This window comes from Vicugna pacos, chromosome 13, assembly GCF_048564905.1.
Source record: "Vicugna pacos chromosome 13, VicPac4, whole genome shotgun sequence".
Lineage (NCBI taxonomy): Eukaryota > Metazoa > Chordata > Mammalia > Artiodactyla > Camelidae > Vicugna > Vicugna pacos.
Window position 1 is genome coordinate 51,563,672 of NC_132999.1, and position 21,422 is coordinate 51,585,093.

A 21,422-nucleotide genomic window follows, 5' to 3' on the forward strand; every position below is an offset into this window, starting at 1 on the left:
GGCAGAAATACCTAGGTGAGAATCCATTTACCACTTACCACTATGTGACTTTGCACCTTTATTTTTTTCCTCATTTGTAAAATAAACATGATGGTGTTTACTTGATAGTGCTATCCTGAAGGTTAAATTAGGTAATAAATCACCTTGGTTCTTTTCTCCTTAGGGTAGTTTCTGTGACTTGCTGTTTAACTACTTTTGCCATTACTTGCTGTACTCCTTGTGGCCCCTTGGTATCCTAATCACAGACTTCTAGGGGTGAAAGGGAGCCAACATGTTCTTCTGATTCAGCCAACTTTGTTAAAACAGGTGAATAAACAACAGTTTTAGGCATGTGGTTCTGTTGCTAAACCCCACAAACATGGGCTAATTGCAAGGAAGCCTAGTCTCAATTATAACCTACTTGTTAGGAAAGGAAACAGCAGAGCCAGGTGGTGTCCTTGAGAGCCTGTGTTTAAATAGATATGCTAATTGCAAGCTAGTCTTATCAATTGTTTATTAATAATAAGTGCTTCCAAAGTGCTTGAAAGTTCTTAAGTTCTTTCTCTCCAATTTCAATCTTGTTTATATTTTGGGGTCTCTCCTGGGTAAGGAAGGCTTCTTTAGTGAGGTAAAGAAACGCTGAAGCTCAGAGATGGGATTATTGGAGGCCAGTCCTGTCAGTTTCTGGCTTTCCTAAAAGAGTCACAACTCTGCTTGCTCAACTGTCATATGGGGGATAAAAGTACCTTCTTCTCATCCTAAAAGTTACATGGATAAAAAGTTATCCTGGGAGAATTAGAAAAAGAGCAGCATTATTTTAGCAGCCCTCCACTTAAGAGAGGTACTGAAATCTCTATTATTAACACAATTTAAGAATTAATGACAGGATTTTATTAATTAAAAACTATTTTTTTTTTTAAAAACTATTTTTTAAGAGTCTGAGTAACGATATAACCCTAAGGTACTCTAATGAATCACGTAAATTGGTGTGTCTCTACTTCTGCCTTTTGGGACCTATTACGGTTTCTTAGAGGGCAGATGGAGATAGCATGGATAAGGTTGCCATACATGTTGTTATCGGAAAGGACCTAAGATAAAATTCTGACTTTATTTCAGCTGATAAAACCGAGACCCAGAGAGTGTAAAAGACTTGTGTGAAGTCTGGTAGTGTCAGTGGCAGAGCTCCCAGTCCAAGGTTCTTTGCACTTAGATGGCTCCTTTTTTTTTCAGTTTCCTACTTTAGTCAGAAAAGAGCACTTAGAGGGCTCTGGATTCTCTTTGCTGTGCGCAGGCGGGGTGGGTGGAGAGGAAGGGCATGAGTGAGAAGAAGGCAGGGCTTGCAGAAGTTAACATGTCTTCTGCAGCTGAACTCTAGCACAAGTGACTTGAGTGTGGGAGGCTGGTCAGAGAAGGCACTAGGTTAGCTGCTTTACCACTCTAGGTGGCACTAGGTTGGCTGTCACCAGGCTGCTGGCACTCTTCAGCCGCACACCGCCAGTTGTTCCCACCCCACCCTGCCAGTAGCCAGTTTACCAGGTTGGCTGTTTGCTGAAAAGACCACACAGGGCATAAAAAAACATGAAAACGTTTCCCTCCTTGCTTTTCTCGTGAACAATCCTGAGAACGCCACCTCATCCTCAGCAATTACAGGGGAAAACATGACTCTCTCCTTGCTTCTCAGTACACACAATGGGGCACTAGATTTGCCTCTTAGGACTTTGAATATTATGGTTATCTCAGGTTTAAATTTTTATCCTGCCCTCTCATTTTCCACCTTTCCACCTTCTTCTTTGCTTGTATTTGAAAGACCACAAGAGATTAATTAGTAGATGAGGGGTGGCCTGGTCCAAAAGAATTGTAGGTAATTGTTTCTCTGTGCTCCCTAGTCATTCAGGTTCTCTCTGATACCAGCTTTTCTCACAACAGTAATTATTGTGTACACTCAGGTGAAGGGCCTGAGGGTGGTTTTTCTAGAAACTGTGGATGACCCACAGTTATTTCAGTTCGGATAATTTCTATTGATCGGCAAGTTTCATTGATCCTTTTCTCTGTCCTCTTCATTCTGTTCTTAAACCCATTCAGAGAATTTCTAAAATTTCAGATCCTGCATTTCTGTTCTCAGATTTCCACTTAAAATGTTCTTTCAGTTTCTCTCCTTTTAATAGTTGCTGTAATAGCTGCCTTAATAACCTTGTCTGCTGATTCCAACATCTGGGTGATCTTAGAGTTATGCTCTGCAGGTTGTCTTTTCCCCTGCAAATGCATTTGGTTTTTTCTAGCTCTTTATGCAATTTGAGATTGTATCTTGGACGTGGAGGCATGTGAAAGTTATGTTGTGGAGACTCTGGTTTCTGTTGTTCTGTTTTAGTAGGAGGTTAACTGGTTAGACCCCAAATGGCACATTCTGCCTGCAGTGGGTGGCAGTTCAGTTCTCGGTCCAGCTTTGTCCTTAGCTGAGGCCCTTGGATTCTGCCCTGTGCAGGCATGGTTCAGGAGTCAGCTGGAGACTGGGCAGAGCTTACACTCAGAACCTGGGACTCTCAGCCTCTGACTCTCTTCTTTCTTACTTCTCATTATCTGTGGCTGCTCTGGCTCTCTGTCTTCTGGTTCTTCTGGACAGAAAGCCTGGGGTTTGGTTTTTTAATTGAAACTTCAACTGGACAACCCTCAGGGCAAATCTCTGAAAATGGGGAATTTATCCCCTGCAAGTTTCCAGTTTTCAGCTTCTCTTCTAAAATCTGCCAGCTTTTGTTCACTTCAGATAGTTGTTTTTTTATATTTTATCCAGAGTATATAGTTGTTTATGTGTGGGAGGAGCATACTGGAAGCAGAATTCCCCACTGACATTTTTATCCATTATCAAAGTGTTTTGGGAACAAAAGTGATACACATTTAAGAGACCTTTAATTTTCAGCAATCAAATGAGGATGGACTGATGCGTTTCCTCAGTATGGCTTGTTAATTATCTTAGGTGGACTCAGCCGTGTTCACTTTCACCGGCTTTGCAACCTTGGGAAAGTCTTCTCCTTACCGGTGCTCATTTTCTCCTGTGGAAAATGAGGCGATTGGATTCTCCAAGATATCTCTGCTTCTGGACAGATAGCACATACGCACAGTACCGCCACTGTCACTACCAATGGTAACCGCACGAAGCACCGGAAGAGATGCCTGAGGGATGTGATGTGGCTGGCTGTGCTGGGGTGGAGAGTTCTCTGAAGGGGCAGCACTAAAGAGTCTGAGGATGTTTACAGTCATCCTCTTGTTTCTGGGGACAGAAGGCCAGTACACTGAGGATGCAGGAAGTAAGTGACATTCAGAAGCAAAGGCAAGAAATCATTTGCCCTTAGAAGTAAGGAGTCACTGTAGACAGCTGAAAACAAATGAGGGTCATCTGGCGTTCCTGTCTGCTTGATTTGGGGCAGCGTAGTCCATCCTGTTTTGAGGAGAACAGGCTCCTGGCCGTGTTAATAGGCCCGCACATTTGGCAGGAGGTGGGGGACAGCGGCTGACAGCAGGGCTGTCGCTGTTGCTGTTCGGGTTGCAGAGACTTTAGTGAAGATAGACCAGATTTGTGTGGCCATTTCTTGGAGTTTAGAGTTTTTATATTGGAAAGGTTCTAGAGGAAGGGGGCTGTGTGTGTGTGAGGTGGGTGGAGGGAGCAAGACGGGAGGTTGTGGGCTTGTCCTGAAGCTATCTGTATGGCAGTCATACTTACTCTGCTTAGACTGACTCTTTTTCTGAAGTGTGTGGTGGGGGAGAGGAGCTGAAGCTTCTCCCACACTCACCCAGGTCATCCCTTAGGTGTGGCCCCTGGTACAGATCTTTTTTTCTACTTCTTTTCTAGCTGTTTTCATTGCATATCAGTACTTCTCTCTTAAGTCTTACTAGTTTGAGGCTTCAAGGCCTCATCTTCTAAAAAGCCATTTTTAAAAAGCTATAATTTTACTATTTCTCCATCTCAATTCTAGCCTTCCAGCTTCCTGGGAGGATGGCGGTAGGGATGGACTCTGTAAATGTATGTCATGGGGTTGGTGGTAGAAGTGTGGACATTGGATTAAAGGGACCAGCAGCCTTGGAAGGAGGTCACAGGATGGTCTGTGGGATATGTAAGGGAGGGATGGGCAGTTGTGATGAAAGGAGTGGGTAGTGTGAGTGTAAGACCAGGTACAAAAGCGTTAGTTTTGCCACTAGCTTAGAAGCTGTTTTTTCCGTTCTTCCTCAGGACTGGGATAGACAGAAGTCTGACTCAGCTCTTCCTTCTTCAGCTATTCTTCTCCAGTGTTAGGAGTAAGATTCAATGGGTTAGTAGGTGTTTCAGCTCTCCTGTAGAAGGTGTGTTAGAGAACTGGGAGTAAAGTTTGCAGGCAGAGTTCTGTTTTTTGTTCTAACTGATAATTGGTGGTTTAGGGCCGTTTTGAGGACCAAGTCTAGAAGGCACTTCAGTGAGAGTCAGCATGATGACGTGGCTTTTGTAGTTGGACAGACTTGGTTTAACCCTGACTGTCACTTACTAGCAAGCTGGTGAGGCCTTGTACAAGTCACTTGATTTGTTGAAATTTAGATTCTTCATCTATAAGGGGAGTAACATCATTGTTTTATTGTCTCTTATAAAACATAAAACATATTTCCCAGGGTGTGGTGGACGCTCCACAGATGTTTGGGGTTTTTTTTTCTTTTTCTTACCCATATTCCAGAGCATCTTATTTTTAGTAGAATCCCAGCTTTAGCCCTAAGCAGTTACGTGACTCACCCTTTCCAAGCTTTAGTTTCCTTCCTTAAAATGAAGGCACTTAACTAGTTGATTTCTGAGATCCTTTCTGGATGTAAGATGTTATGAGTTTTTAGACTGTTGGGGAATGTATGGGTCTGGTTAATTTAAGGAAAGACAATGAGGTCAGTCCTGAGACCGTACCATCTGATAGGAAAGGGAAGTCTCCTGGTACCAAACTCCTTCTCTCCCCTGAGGAGAGAGAGAGAGCCAGCTTCCTTCGGCGTGGGGATCTGGCCCAGATCCTGCCTTGTCTCTTTATCTGAAGGTCTCTGGGGTAGGCCTTTGGGGCAGCCCATCTTGGTGCAGTTTATGTTTTACCTGCCTCTTCCTTTATATTGTCTCCAGGTCAAGAGGCAGCTGCCATTGAAAGAGAGTGAGTGACTGTTCCCAAGACAGCAGGCATCAGGGGAGCAGCCAGAAGCACTGACAGAAAGCTTTAATTACCTAAATGGTGAGTATGTTGTGTAGCCACACTGACAGAATTGAGTGGTGTCTGAAGTCTCTACGTTTTGTCCACCATTAGAAGAGAGGGAGGAAAGTCAAAGTCAGTATTTGTTTATGACCTGTTCTGAGCCAGGTACTATGCTAAGTGCCTCACATGTTTCTCAGTTAATCCACGAGCCAACCTTCAGAAACAGGCCTAGCTTCCATTTACTGGATACTTACTCTATGCCAGGCACAGTCGTGTTTGACGTGCATCATCTCCCTTAATATTTACACCAGCCTGTGAGGTAAGTGCTGTTACTTCTGCCACAGAGAAATCAGTTAAGTTCACACAGGTAGTAGATGGTAGGGCTAGATTTCAAACTGGGGTATTTCCATTGCCCTATAATGTTTCTCTTTTGAGAAAGTTACTTCTTGGTTGAGGCAGTGACTGACAGCTGGTTCCTTTTCCTAGAACTTTCAGGATTCTGTGTGCCAGTATTTTATTGGTGGTGTTGACCACGGCAGTGGAGAGTGTTAACGAGATAGAAACCTGAGCAGTGAGTGGCCAGAGGACCTAGTGGTCTTGGTCACCAGGGGTAGCTGCATAACAGTTAGAGAACCTTCTCTAGGAAGGTTGAGCAATGGGACAAGCAGAGAATGAGTCTGGGAGGTGGGTTCCAGGCATAGGAGTGACTGGATGTGGATAAGGAACCTTAGCAAGACCTCTCATTGTCATGGGAGCCCCTCCAGGAAACAGGCATAGTTAGGGAGAGTACGCGCTCTTCTTGAGGGAGTGGGAAACTCTGAGGCAAGCTCTTGCCTGGCTAATTAGTTCAGGATTCTTGTTCTTTTCCTTTCCCTGGGGGCACTTTTCCTCCCCCAGGGAACTGAGCAATGAAATTCACTTTTGGTTGGGCGGAGTGGTAGCCGTATTCATTTGTTCATTGATCTTTCTGAGAGCACCTTAGTCTATTTTAGTGAAACACCAGTGTTTTTTAATATATTTGGTGAATTTTAGAGGAAGGGAAGTAATCATTTTCATCAACAAAATGTATTACACACACCTCTTTTACATAGAGTATCTTGCCGTATACTAGGGCTTATGTTCTGGTGATACCACCTAGTCCGTGCCTAGTACAGTTCTTGGAGCTAAGTATACAGCATTGAAGAAAACAGAAAAAATTCTTGTTCTCAAGTATTATATTTGAATGGGTAGAAACATTTAAAAAATAAATAACTAGATGTAAATAAACAAATAGGTAAAGAAATAAATAACAACCACTAGGTGGCAGGTACTCAGAAGAACAAAAGCAGGGTGAGGTGATAACGGAGTGATGGGGAGCTGGGGGGTGGCTGCTTTATGGAAGGTCGTCAGGGAAGACCTCTGATGAGGTGATATTTTAAGCCAAGATCTGAAAGACTGGGGAATGCCCCCAGGGAGGTACCTGGGAGAAAAGCACCTTGGGCAGAGGGAACAGCAAGTGTGAAAGCCCTGAGTTCTGAGTGTGACTTGTTGTGTCCAAGCACAAGGAGGCCAGTGTGCTGGACTGGAGTGGTCAGGAATGAGCACTAGGAGATGAGAGCAGAGAAGGTATGGGACGCAGGAATGAGAACTGGAATAAGACCTTTGGAGTGCATTTTTTTCCTGAGTGAGACGGGAGCCACTGGGGAGTGGGCAGCAGAGACATGATCTGACTTGATGTTTTAAAAGGCTTGTTACTCTGTTTGCTGTTGGAGGATAGACTGTGGAGGGTGGGGAAAGCTGGGCAGCGGTAGGAGCAGGGAGACCAGGTAGGAAGCTTTTGCCGTTGTCAGCAGTCAGCGCAGGGACAGTGAGTGGCTCGGACTGGGTGGTGGTGCTGCAGAGCCAGAAGGGAATGGATTATGGACATACATTTTTTGAAAGGAGAGTCAAATTCTGATTCTCCCTGTAGAGATGTTTGGTTTATCTGGCGATAACCTCTAGGTCACATGGGTTTGAGGGTATCATTGGAAACCTGACAGTGATCCCTGGTAAAATTCTAAAACCGACTGAGCAAAGAGTGCGAACACAGTGATGACCCTTGAAGTTGAGTAACTCATGCTAACTAGTAGTGCTTTTTTCTTTTCTTTAAGTTTTGCCATGATTTTGCTTAAACTGTAAGAATCAGTACAGTTTTGTTACAGAAGTATTAGAAAATAAAGGGAAAACCCCACACCATCCAGGGGTAGTTACCATGTAGCACTTCGAGGTATATCAGGGCAATTCATTTTTGAAAAAGTTACTAGATTGGGGATTAGGAATATGCTACCAAGGTAATGTGTGTTAAGTGCTAAAATTAGGTATTTAACATTTTCTCATGTGGCCCCAAGACAAAGAACATTTGGGGCTGCCTTGCATGTAGGTAATGTACAAGTACTGATTAATGGATGAATGCTCATCTCGAGTGGTTGTTTTTAGTGGCATTCTAGAGGGCTGCTCTTGGTTACATTTTGTTTAACAATTTGAACATCAGTTTGGGTGAAGATACAGAAAAGACATGCCTGTTAGATTCATAGTGAGTGAATGCTTCTAAACTGGAAGGTGTAGAAAATATTTAAACAATTGAAACTATTGATTCAAACTTTCAAGTTGAAATGGAAAAAAAATAGTAAATAATGTAAGCTTAAACTTAGTGGCACTTAGGATGGATCAGGTCAGCCAGAAATATTAAATGGAAAATTCCAGAAATAAACAGTTTATAAGTTTTGAATTGCACATTATTCTGAGTAGCGTGATGAAATCTCACTCCATCTCTTTGTCCAGTTGACCTTTGAACAACACAGGTTTGAACTGCACGGGTCCATTTCTATGTGGATATTTTTCAGTAGTAAATATTACTGAATACAACATGACCTGTGGTTGGCAGAGCCCAGGATACGGAGGAACCGCATATACAGAGGAACTGCATATAGCTGGCCCTCCTATAAGTTGTGCACGGATTTTTAAGTGCTCAGAAGGTCATTACCTGTAACCCCCACATTGTTTGAAGGTCAACTGTACAGAAAAAACAGTATATACATAGGATTTGGTACTGTCTGTGGTTGCAGGCATCCACCAACATATCCCAGTGGGTAAGAGGGGGCTACTGTATCTACAGGTTTTTGGGCTGTGCATTTTAGTTGGGGTAAGGGCTATTTGAAAAGGCTTCAGAAAACGTGCTGCAGTGAAAGATGTTCACCATTAGAATGGGGCAGGGGAGGCTTGGAAGGAAGGAAAGAAGAGGGGAATTCTAAACTTGTTCCTCAGATATCACCACCTCAAGCCTCTGCACTTGCTGTGAGATTTCAGGGCTTCCATGTTGCACCCTGTCTACACCCAACCCTATCAGTTACCTGCTCTGCTCTTCCCCTGTGCCTGTCATGTCAGTACAGCTGAGGTACTTAGAGTTCTCCACATGTAGCAGTTTTGTTTGCCCTTCCTTTCTTCCTTCCTTCCTTCCTTCCTTCCTTCCTTCCTTCCTTCCTTCCTTCCTTCCTCCATTCCTTCCTTCCTCCCTCCCTGTAAGTAATTGCTTTATACCTTTATGTACTACTGTTCAAAGTGCTGGAGACATAGTAAAAAACAGCTACAAATACAAAAAACCATGTTCCTGACCTTGTAGATCTTACCATCTAGTAAAAAGAGTCAAATGTTAAACAGATTCTCAAGGAAGTAAGTGGTTAAATGTGCTAAGAAGAAATGAGTGGAGTATCTTATCTTAGAGCTGTCCAAAGATGAAATGAGTTGCCTTGGGAGGAAATGAGTGTCCTCCTCCCATTAGAAGTGTTTGAAAAGGAGCTGAATGACTACTTGCTGGATAATTTCTGCATTGAGTAGGAGGTTGGATGAAATGATCTCTAAATCCTTTCCAAACTGGAGAATCTCTGCGTGCTGGTTGGGCTCCCAACCCTGAGGTTTGCATCTCTAAAATACATGAATTTGTGATTCTGGGAAAAATCATTTAAGTCCAGTAATTAAACCAAAACACTCAAGAAGTGATGGTGAGATGTGGACAGCCTAAGGTTTTAAGACAGATAACTAGAAATTGTCAGGAGGAATCTGCTTAAAAATAAGTCTCCCATTTTCCTTTAGATCAGGGACTAGCAAACTGTGGTCCACAGGGCTTCTGCCTATTACTGTAAATAAAGTTTACATTCGCTTACACATTGTGTATGGCTGCCTCACACTGCAATGGCGGAGTTAAGAAGTTGGGACAGAGACCTTAGGCCTTACAAAGCCTAAAATATTTACTATCAAACTAAGTTGTATACTAATAAGAATACTATCAAACTGTAACAAAAACCTTGCTGACCCCTTCCTTACTTTAAATGACTGTTGGGAACAGGAATTGAATCACGGCAGCTGTGTTAGGAGAAAGGGCAGTGCAAGTGTGATTATGTCCTATTTCAGACCTTCCTGGCCCACTAGGACAGGAAAAAGAACCAGCCTCCAGTTGCTGGACAGGGCCACTTAGAACTGGGTTCAAGACCTTTGGCAGAAAGGAGCTTTGTGTGAGAGCCCGTTGGTGCTGTATCTTTCTAGTGTGAACTGGAACTGAGTTAGACACTGGTGTGTGTAGGCGGAGGAGTTGACGTTAAAGAATGGACCACCCTTCCCTCTTCACTTTCCCATGATTTCTGTTGCTTAAGATAAACAATTTCCTTCCCAGACCCCACCCTTGGGCACAATTAATCACTTCTGAGCTTCCAGTGCACATATATCAGGTGGTGAAATGTACTAAGTTTAAAAAGCAAGGCAAGAGGACTGGGAGCAGAAGAGTGGGTGCTCGGTTATGTGAGGTGGCAGGGAGGCCTCTTTATTCTTGTTTTGCAATTGGTTCTAGCTTTCTGGTTTCATAAAGGTAAAGGTCGGGTCTCAGTGACCTCCCACTAGCACCTGGCAGAATGCTGGGTGCCTTGTAGATGTTCCGTAGATGTCTACTGAATAAGCGCGTTTTCCCTGGATAAGCGTACTTGATGGGGAATGCAGGAGGGCCGGAAAGAGCGGCATCTGTCTCTTCCCTTTGTGGATGGTCCTGGAGGTAGCGAAGCATTTCTTTCTCTGGCTGTGCTTAAGGCCAAAAGGTCAGAGATAAGTGACACTCACCCCATTTTCGATCCATTTCCTTGTTTTCCCTGAATTGAAGCGTTGAAACCAGTTTTAGTGAGTCACTGTTTTTAGGAGGCTTCTGCCTAGTGAAACTTGCCTTAGGTGTGCATAAGACTTCTCAGAGGCCTTTGCTGACTTTAACTTGTGCTGTGAGCTGGTCAGGTTGATACTCTTACTTTTTCAGTGGAAGGGACTGAGGAATGGAGATCAATGACCAAACAGGGTAGCATTCTTAAAGGAATATGGACTCTGGAACTAGACTTTGTTCACCATCTGGCTATACTCCTTACTAGCTGTGTGACCTTGGGCAAGTTCAGGGGTACCCATCCCGTACAGTTACTGTGAAGGCTGTTTGTTGTGGCTGTGTACTGTTTGTTGTGCAGGGTAGTCTGCTAAGTGCCTTACATGCCAGGGGTTTAGCATATTGTCTTTGTATGGATCACAGAACCTCAGAGAAGTAATTTGTTCGAGAGAAAGAACGCTGTAGATCTGGCATTCCTAGAGAAAGCCATGTATATTAAATACTTAATATATTGTCTGTAGTATAGTCATGCTCAATTTGTGGTTGCCCTTTATTTGTTCCCTTTATACCTTTCTGTTGTTATTGGCCTGTGTATAATGAGAGCTCCTCATTTTGTGAAAATGCTTAAGAATTTGTAGGGAAGTGATTTCTCACAATGGGAAGAGTCCTGGGTAGAGAGTCAGGAGACTAAAGTCTTTGGCTAAGTTACTAAGTTGCTGGAAAAGACTTGAGTCTCAGTTCCTTCATTTTTAAAATAAAGGAATTGGGCCAAATAGGTAGTTTTATTTTAAATAAAAGCAGTAGAACTCTGCCTGAGGTCATATGGGGAAGCCTGGTATGTTAAGAAGCTAAAATCGGTTGCTTTGAAGTTGTGAGCAAAGACGTCTGACAGCCTCTAGACCTTCGCCCTGCGCTTTCCCCAGGTGAGCCCTGAGGGGATTTGCTGAGTCTGGTTTGAAGTCAGTGGACTAAATGACCTTTTAGTTGTGTTTTGGCTCTGGAATCCCATCCTAAGGGGTGGAAGAAGACCCAGAAATATTTTCTGCTCCTTCTCAACACTTGATCCAATAACTAGAACCTATATGAGTGGTGTGATTTTTTGGTATTTATGTCCCATTTCCATGGCCTAGAGCTGAAAGCCAGAAGGGTCACTGTCCAGCAGGGAAAAGCACTGTGCACATGGCTTGGGGCTTGGGGCGAGAGCTCTCAGGGCGTTACCACAGGACCTGACATCTGTGCTGGCTGCCGACTGTACCTTCTCTTGTCAGTTGTTTTCTCCATTGTAAATCTGTGAGTGAGGAGCTCCTTGACAACGTTTTTAGTTTTCTGTTGACAATTGGTGCCCAAGGGTTGACCACCCATTTAATAATTGGGGGTGGGGCTCATTCAGCCATTCACTCATCAGATTTTAAGCATTAATTATGTGCTAGGCTTTCTGCTGGGTGCTGAGAATACAGTGGTGAATAAGAAACAAGTTGGAGAGAGAAAATGAGGAAATAAAACTTGAGTACATGGTGATAAGTGCTGTGAAGGGACCACTACCGCAGACTAAGCACAAGAAAGGGAGGCCCTGACCTGGCCTAAGGTTTCAGGAAGGAGCCGCTTCAGGAGCTTCCAGGAGGTGTTGCCTAAGGTGGGATTTGAAGAAATGAGAAGGAATGACAGTCAAGCTAGTGAAGTCCTGGAGCTGCAAGCTTGCGGAGTCTGTGCGGAGTCTGAAGACGAGGCTGAGGAGGTAGGTAGGGCCAGGTCGTGAAGGACCTTACATGCCGTGGGGGATTTCTGGTTTTATCCTGAAAGCAGTGTGGACCTTTAAAGGATTTTGAGTTGTGGTGTGTGATAACTCTTCCTTTTGATATTTCCAGTATTGCTGTATTATTCAGTGGGTTTAGCTTTTTCATTCCTTGTGCTGTACTGGTTGATTCGTATCAGTCTTGAACAGAACACATACAATTGGCACTAAAAGCCAACTGAATAAAACAGTGTAATTCCTGGACTCTCCTAATTCCAAATTATAATTTATAGATGGAGCCGTACTAAAGTTTACATTTCCCTCTTTTAAAGAAGGGATTTATTTATGACAACTGTAGTATAAATTAGTATACATGAAATTTGAAGTAAGCTGGGTTTTTTTTTAAAAAACAGCCTAAGGTAAAGTTTATACATCAGTTCCTCTCTTTAGAGTATGCAGTTTATTGGCTGGCTGGCTGGCATATTATGAGGACGAGCTGTTGTAAAGCACTTTTCAGAAGCGTCATGTACTGTCTTCCAGTAGCTGCCGTGCCAGTACAGAGCCTCTGTGTCTACTTATTTAAAAGTGGTTTATGACCCATACTGTTTCAGTCCCCCATCACCTCCATCCTGTGTATAAATCGGTAGGGTTTTTTATTTGTTTTTTACTGTACCACTAGGCAAAAGGCCAAAACAAGTGTTTTTGTATGTAGGAAAAGTAGATGGGAGTAAGGGGAAAGGTTCCTTTCTCATAAAAATACATAAATGAAGGATTTTTTCCCCTCTCCATTTTTGACTGGAGAATGAGGAGGCCTGTTAGCTGGGAAGAGGAGGAGAAAGGAAGCCAGAGAAGCAGCGATAAGACAGAGGAAGATAGTTCCCAGGGACACCCAGTGGTGGAGAGGGAGGAATAATCCGGGGCGGGGGTGGGGGGGGCAGGACCTGAGAGGCTGAGAGAGGGAGGCAGGCTCTGTGTTTCCAACACCTCCAGGGCATTGGCGTGTTTCGAAGGCTGAGCTTGGGCTCCATCTGGTGGCTCTAGGCTTTAAGTGCAATTAATGGAGGGGATCTTGGGGTTGGAGAGAAGTGGTATTTGGCATTTCCTCAAATCCCACTTAAGGCTGTTTCTCTTTTGCCTGGACTTTCTCAGGGGATCATTGTTGAGTTGGTTTTTCTCTCTCAAATGGTGGCTGATTTTCTCTTATGGCCCAGGCTGTGTTCCTTCCCTCCTTTCCCCTATGTTCAAATCTAGTATCAGACTATATCACCCAGTGCCCTTATTGTTGCTTCATGCTGAACCCCGGAATTACTGCCTCTCATTTCTCAAGGGGTGTAGTTTCTTGTTTAATGTCATTCTTTCCAACATTAGTCCTGTTAATTTGTGTGTTTTCAGTGTACAATTTGGTGATCACCTTTGCCTATTGGTTATTTGTCTCTTCCAATGATCTCACCCCTCCCTGCACCCAGTATTCCCATAATCATACTTTAGTTTTTTTTTTAACTTTTAAAAAACATTATGACTTTTTGGCGCAGTTTTTGATTCACAGCAAAATAGAGGAGAAGGTACAGCAATTTCCCATAATACCCCCTGCCAACCTTCCCCTGGTCTCCTCTGTTATCAGCATCCTCCGAGTACGTTGACAAACCTCCACACACATCATCACCCAAAGTCCATAGTTTGCATTTGGCTTCACTCTTGGCATAGTATATCCTATGAGTTTGGGCAAATGTATGGTGACATGTATCCACCATTATAGTATCATACAGAGTAGTTTTTTTTTTAACAACTTTATTGTGGTATAATTTCTGTACAGTAAACTACACATATTTCAGATGTACAATTTGATGAATTTTGATAGAAGTACACACCCATGAAACCAGCGCCACAATCAAGATCCCTAACAATTCCATCCCTCCCCAGGAAGTGCAAACTTTGAACTCGCAATTTCTCTCTTCCCACCCGCTTTATCCCCTGGTAACCATAAGTTTGTTCTCTATGTTTGTGAGTCTGTTTCTGTTTTGTAAAAAAGTTCATTTGTGTCTTTTTTTTTTTTTTAAGATTCCACATATAAGTGGTATCATATGGTATTTTTCTTTCTTTTTCTGGCTTAACTTCACTTAGGATGATGACCTCCAGGTCCATGCATGTTGCTGCAAATGGCATTATTTTATCCTTTTTTTTAAGGCTGAGTAGTATTCCGTTGTGTGTATATATACCACAACTTCTTATCCAGGCATCTGTTGATGGGCATTTAGGTTGTTTCCATTTCTTCACTATTGTAAATAGTGCTGCTGTGAATGTTGGGGTGCATGTGTCTTTTTGAATTATATTTTTCTCCAGTTATATGCCCAGGAGTGGGATTGCTGGATCATATGGTAAGTCTGTTTTTAGCTTTTTAAGGAACCTCCATACTGTCCTTCATAGTGGCTGCATCAATTTACATTCCCACCAGCAGTGTAGGAGGGTTCCTTTTTCTCCACACTCTCTCCAGCATTTGTTGTTTGTGGACTTTTGAATGGTGGCCATTCTGACTTGTGTGAGGTGATACTCCATTGTAGTTTTGATTTGCATTTCTCTAACAATTAGTGATGCTGAGCATCTTTTTATGTGCCTGTTGGCCATCTGGATGTCTTCTTTGGAGAGATGTCCATTTAGGTCTTCTGCCAATTTTTTGATTAGGTTGCTTTTTTTTTTTATATTAAGCTGTATGAGCTGTTTGTATATTTTGGAGATTATTCCCTTGTTGGTCGGCATCATTTGCGAATATTTTCTCCCATTCTGTAGGTTGTGTTTTTGTTTTGTTGATGGTATCCTTAGCTATGCAAAAGCTTTTCAGTTTAATTAGGTCCCATTTGTTTATTTTTGCTTTTATTCCCATTACTCTAGGAGCTGGTTTGAAAGAAATATTGCTGTGATTTCTGTCAAAGAGTGTTTTGCCTGTGCTTTCCTCTAGGAGTTTTATAGTATCTGGTCTTTAATCCATTTTGAGTTTATTTTTGTGCATGGTGTTGTTAGAGAATGTTCTAGGTTTAGTCTTTTGCAGGTGGCTGTCCAGTTTTCCCAGCACCACTTATTGAAGAGACTGTCTTTTCTCCATTGCATATTTTTGCCTCCTTTGTCATAGATTAATTGACCATAAGTGCATGGGTTTCTTTCTAGGCTTTCTATTCTGTTCCATTGACCTGTGTGTCTGTTTTTGTGCCAGTACCATACTGTTTTGATTACTGGTGTCTACTCTTTTATTTCTGGTATTAATAATTTGTGTTTTCTCTCTCTCTCTTTTTTTTAGTTAGCCTGGCTAGAGGCTGATTGATTTTTATGGATCTTTTCAAAGAATCAGCTTTTGGTTTCATTGATTTTTCTCTATTTTCTGGTTTCAGTTTTATTTTTTATTATTTCTTTCCTTCAGTTTACTTTGGTTTTAATTTTCTCATCTTTTTTTAGTTGCCTAAAATAGGAGCTTAGATTATTGCTTGTAGATATTTGTTCTTTCCTAGTTTTTTTGGGGGGGGCAGATAATTAGGTTTATTTATTTTTAGAGTCAGTACTGGGGATTGAACCCAGAACCTCATGTGCTGGTTGGCCAGTTGCATATCATCTTTGGAGAAATGTCTGTTCAAGTCCTTTGTCCAGTTTTTAATTAAGTTCTTTTTTGTTGTTAAGTGTAGGAGTTCTTTATATATTATGCTTATTAGTGCCTTATCAGGTATATGGTTAATATCTGTTTTTAACTAGGTCTAAAGTTAGTTATAATGACACTGTTCTTTTCCCAAAGAACATAACGTTTTTAAGAATCCTTGAATTCTGATTTCTCACTTTATGACTTAACATGTTATTATTGTCTTGTGTTTTAGTTTCACTTTGGTTTTATCCTGCTCCTTGCCCCCAACCTCCAGTTAATTTTTATTCTTTAACTGAATTGGTGCTTGTTTGGGTTAATTTCTTTTCCTTCTTGCATCGCATGCCTCATTTAAGTGGTTAGTTTTTGTGTTCTGAAGTACATTCATAAATAGTTCTTTCAGTGATGGTCTGTTAAACACTTAAGTTTTTATTTTCCTTTTTGTGTTCTGAAAGTGTTTCAAAATAATTATATTTTCTTTCATAGTTTCTCTGGGTATTTAATTCTAGTAATTACAGTTATTTTCTCTTAGAACTTTATTATTATGTTCTTTTGTCTTCTTGATATTCACTTAAAAGTTTCTGCTGAGAATCCAGTTCAGTTATTTCCTCACAGAATATTTGTCCTTTTTTTCCCCTTTCTTGTTGCTTTTTTAAGATCTTCTCTTTGTGCTATCCTGTTGTATCCTTATGCTGTGTCTAGGTGCAGATTTTATTTTTATCCTTCTTGGGTTGGGACTTTGCCTCTTGAATTTGGAACAGTTGTTCATGTGGTAATTAAACTTAGTTAACGTAAAAGATTCAGCAGTCGGTAACATTGTTTAGCTTTGCAAAGATCTTTTGTATCTAAACTATATGAAAGCTTAATTTACCTTGATCCATATTTTTCATCAACTCTTGAAATTTACCTAGTAGCTCTTCAAATATTGCCTCTCCCTCTTTGTCTCTCTCTATTCCTTTGGATTACCTGTTAACCGTCCTCATTTCTGGACCTCTTTTATTCCCCTATTGTTTCTGGACCTCTTTTATTCCCCTATTTCATTTCTTCAGTCTCTAACTCTGTGCTACCTTTTGTAATTTCCTCATGCCTCTAAACCACTCTGTTTTCTCCATATGCATCTAATTTGCTATTTTTCTTTCCATTTCTACCAATTCTGTTTGGCTAATTTAAAAAATCTTCTGCTCTTTGTTGATAGCATTTTGTTCTTGTCTGTTTTTGATTCCTTTGTTTATGTCGTTAACCATTGGCAGATACTTGATTTATGGTCCCTAGTCTATTTATTAACTTTGGTTCTTATTGGTATAAATCTCCTTTGTTCAGTTGTAGTAAAAAATTGGTCCTTATGTGTTTTGTAACTTTGAACGGTAAACTCAGGTTCAGCAGGACTTTATCTGTGAGACTCTTGTGTGACCTTGGTAGAGAGTCTCTCTCTCCAGAGTATTTCTGTTTTACCTCTGGCAGGTTTCCCAGGGTTATTACCAGGCCAAGACCACTTTAGGTTAGATTCTCAGTGAGAGCAAGTGATACCAGACCACTCCACTCTGGCAGTGTAAATTTAAACTCTGAATTCAAGTGAAGGCAGGCCCAAGATTATAAATTCTCTAGAGACATAGAGAATTTCCCTTTCTCCCCTAAGAGTCCAGGCCCTGTTATCCCCCTGTGTCAGTGAAGTGGTTTTTTTCACTAGTCTCCTTTCCCTGAAGCTGTAATTCTTAATAATCTTAGGACTGTTTACTGCTTTGTTACCAGGAGCTTTCCATGCACTACTCAGAACAGTACTGGGGACAGATGTGATAAGCATCATTAGCCCCACTTTACAACCAAGTAAAACCAAGGCTGTTTACCTAATGACTTGTCACAGAGTTAATGACTCTCCTGAGATTATGCAGGTAGCAGATGGTGAAGATTTTCCTGCAGCCTGCCGTGACAGATGAGGAATTTCTCTGTGTCTTTGCCGTGCTGCCACTGGTGGTGGTCTTCATTAGGGTAAAACTAGGCATTAGCTTAATAAAAACCATAAAGAACTAGTGTTTTCCTGCAGGTTTATTCAGATTCATTCATTTAACCAATCTCAACGCCTGCTGTGTTCTAGACATAAGAATTGCACACGGTAACTCTTTACAGCTGGGAGCTGAAGAGGAGCTCTAGATTTGCTGCCTGACGTGCTTTCTGCTTTTCTTCTGTAGACTGATAATGGTCCTCAGCTGCCAAAGAAGATTGTGGATGCCAAGAGAAAGGTAACTGTTTCTTACCCCTCGAGTGGAATTGGATGCCTCTAGGAACCCCCACTGGCTGTCAGTAGACATGGCTGAGCTTACGAGCTACAAGGATACTGCCTCCAGCCGCCACCTGCGCTTTAAGTTACAGAGTCTGAGCCGCCGCCTCGATGAGTTGGAGGAAGCCACAAAAAACCTTCAGAAAGCGGAGGATGAGCTCCTGGATCTCCAGGACAAGGTGATTCAGGCGGAAGGCAGCAACTCCAGCATGTTGGCTGAGATTGAGGTGCTGCGCCAGCGAGTGCTGAGAATCGAAGGCAAAGATGAGGAAATTAAGAGAGCAGAGGATCTCTGTCAGCTGATGAAGGAGAAACTTGAAGAGGAGGAAAACCTCACCCGGGAGCTGAAATCTGAGATTGAGCGGCTTCAGAAGCGAATGGCTGAGCTGGAGAAGCTAGAGGAGGCCTTTAGCAGGAGTAAGAATGACTGTACCCAACTCTGTTTGAGTCTGAATGAGGAGAGAAACCTGACGAAGAAAATCTCCTCTGAGCTGGAAATGCTCAGGGTCAAAGTGAAAGAACTGGAATCTTCTGAGGACCGGCTGGATAAAACTGAGCAGAGTTTAGTGTCAGAATTGGAAAAGCTGAAATCATTAACTCTGAGCTTTGTAAGTGAGAGAAAATACTTGAATGAAAAGGAGAAAGAAAACGAGAAACTGATAAAAGAACTTACTCAAAAATTGGAGCAGAACAAAAAAATGAATCGAGATTATACAAGGAATGCTTCTAATCTTCTGGAAAGGAATGACCTACGCATCGAGGATGGTATCTCTTCCACACTGCCATGCAAGGAATCGAGAAGGAAGGGCTCTCTGGACTATCTGAAGCAGGTAGAGAATGAAACACGAAACAAATCAGAAAACGAAAAGAACCGAAATCAGGAAGACAACAAAGTCAAAGACCTTAACCAAGAGATTGAGAAACTTAAGACACAAATCAAACATTTTGAATCTCTGGAGGAAGAGCTTAAGAAAATGAAGGCCAAAAATAATGACCTTCAGGATAATTACCTAAGTGAACAAAATAAAAACAAACTCTTAGCCAGCCAGTTGGAGGAGGTAAAGCTACAAATCAAGAAACAGAAAGAGTTAGAGAATGGGGAGGTGGAAGGGGAAGACACTTTCCTGTCCAGCAAAGGCAGGCACGAGAGGACTAAGTATAGAGGCCATGGGAACGAGGCACCTGTGTCCAAGCACACAGCCCGGGAGCTGTCCCCTCAGCATAAGCGGGAGAGGTACCGAAACAAGGAGTTCGCTTTCAACAATGAAAACTATTCTCTGAGCAACAAGCAGGTTTCCTCTCCCAGTTTTACCAACAGGAGGGCAGCCAAAGCTGCCAACACAGGGGCAGGTATAGACAGTGGGACTCAGGAGACAAAGAGAACTGAAGATCGATTTGTGTCTGGCTCCTCTCAGAGTGAAGGGAAGAAGTCTAGGGAGCAGCCATCGGTGCTTAGCCGCTACCCTCCAGCTGCTCAGGAGCACAATAAAGTTTGGAAGGGCACCCCCAAGTCAGGTACTGAGAGTGGGTTGAAGGGAAAAGTAGAGAAGACAACACGAACATTCAGTGATACCACCCATGGATCTGTTCCCAATGACATATCGGGGAGAGGTGACAAGGCTTCTGACACCTCCACTGAAGCCCTCTTTGGCAAGAGAGGACAGGTGACTGGCAATGGAAGTCAAATAACTCAGGCCGCAGACTCTGGCAGTTCTAAGGCCATTGGAGCTCTGGCTACGTCTAGGAGATCTTCCTCAGAAGGGCTCTCTAAGGGCAAAAAGGCTGCCAACGCCCCAGAGGCTGATACCAGTTTATCCAATTCCAAGGCTCCACCTTTATCAAAGTATTATAGCTCCAGAAGCCAAGAGAACATCCTTCAGGGCTTTTCAACCCCAAGTAAAGATGGAATTGATCAACCCGTAGCAGTTGTGATGGAAGACAGTGGTCAGCATGAGGCCTTGAGGTGTCGAGTCATCAAATCCAGTAGCAGAGAGAAGCCAGACTCAGATGATGACATGGACATGGTGTCTCTTGTTACTGCCAAATTGGTAAACACAACCATCACTCCAGAGCCAGACCCCAAGCAACAGCCCAACTGTAGAGAAAAAGCCAAACCCCGAGGGGGACTTAGAACCTCCTTATTTGAGAATGATAAAGATGCAGGAACAGAAAGTGAATCTGGGAAATCTGTCAGAGCCCCCACCAATGCCGTGGAGCTCCCAGAGGCCAATGGTGCCGGGGTAAAAAGCCAGCGGCCCTTCAGCCCCAGAGAGGCCTTGCGGTCTAGAGCCATCATTAAACCTGTTATCATTGATAAGGATGTGAAAAAAATCATGGGAGGATCTGGAACTGAGGTCACACTGGAGAAACAGAAATCTACTTCCAAACCAGGGCCAAACAAAGTGACAAGCAGTATAACTATATACCCCTCCGACAGCAGCAGCCCGAGGGCCGCCCCCAGCGAGGCCCTGCGGGAGAGGCACACATCCACCAGCAACATCCAGGTTGGGCTGCCAGAGCTCACGTCAGTTAGCAACCACGTCAGCTCCCCCTTTGAGCTCTCCATTCACAAACATGACATCACCCTGCAGTTCACAGAAGCTGAAAGAATGGGAGATGGGCCCCTGAAGAACAGGCCAGAAACTGTGGTCTCTCGGAGCAGCATTATAATCAAGCCATCAGATCCCATGGAGAGGAACAGCCATGCACCCGCAGCGGAGACAATCAGGTGGAAAAGCCATAGTGCCCCTTTAGAAGTGGGCTCTTCAGATGCCAGACACGTTACTGTGCGGAATGCCTGGAAGAGTAGGCGAGACTTGAACTCTTTAGAAGACCCCCCAGCTCGAATAGGTAAAAATGTGGAATCAACCAACGCCTACACCCAAAGGTCTTCCACAGACTGTTCAGACCTTGAACAGCCCAGTTCACACCTTTTTGAGCAGGGCACTCAAAGGGTGGGACACTCAGGAGATGCCCCCGAGCTCTCCTCCAGAAGGACCCAAAGCAGCCTCACCGTGTCAGAGGTGCTCACTCGTCGGAATCGGGTAGGAGATGCTGTCTCGGCCACAGCCTGGAACCACTCAACAGGCATGGTAAGTCCCATTTCTTTCTCTCTCCCCCCTTCCCCTTTCTCGTTTTCTCCTTTATCTTCTCCTTTGTTCCCCTCTGCCCTGGCCTGTGTGACTCAGGATTATGGAGACCATGCGGCTGGGAAACACTGCTTAGAACTGGGTGGTTTGAGAACTGTTGAAAATAAGATGGGTTTGGCCTTGAAGAAGGTATTTGGCAGAGAGCAGCATGAATTTCCTAAATTCTTTCCCCACTTTGTCTCCTCTATTTTGCCTTCATAGATGAAGGCCACAAAAAAGAGTATGGCCTCTGTTCTCTTGTTTGCCAGAGTAGCCAGAGCTCCCTTTATGGCCCCACAGAGCATTGCCTAGAAGCACAAGAATTAGCTGCAGCTGCTGGAGGCTCTGGGTGAAAGGAGG

The 21,422-nt window shown here is 43.1% G+C and overlaps 1 protein-coding gene across 1 annotated transcript in view; it reads left to right on the plus strand.

Moving 5' to 3' along the window:
- LUZP1 (leucine zipper protein 1) overlaps positions 1–21,422 on the plus strand; it is a 69,438-nt gene that overhangs the window by 42,831 nt on the left and 5,185 nt on the right. Inside the window, exons 2-3 of the mRNA XM_072975146.1 lie at positions 5,096–5,201; positions 17,846–21,026. Of these exons, the coding sequence (XP_072831247.1) occupies positions 17,964–21,026 (3,063 nt within the window). The 5' untranslated portion in view covers positions 5,096–5,201; positions 17,846–17,963. The remainder of the gene's footprint in view (positions 1–5,095; positions 5,202–17,845; positions 21,027–21,422) is intronic.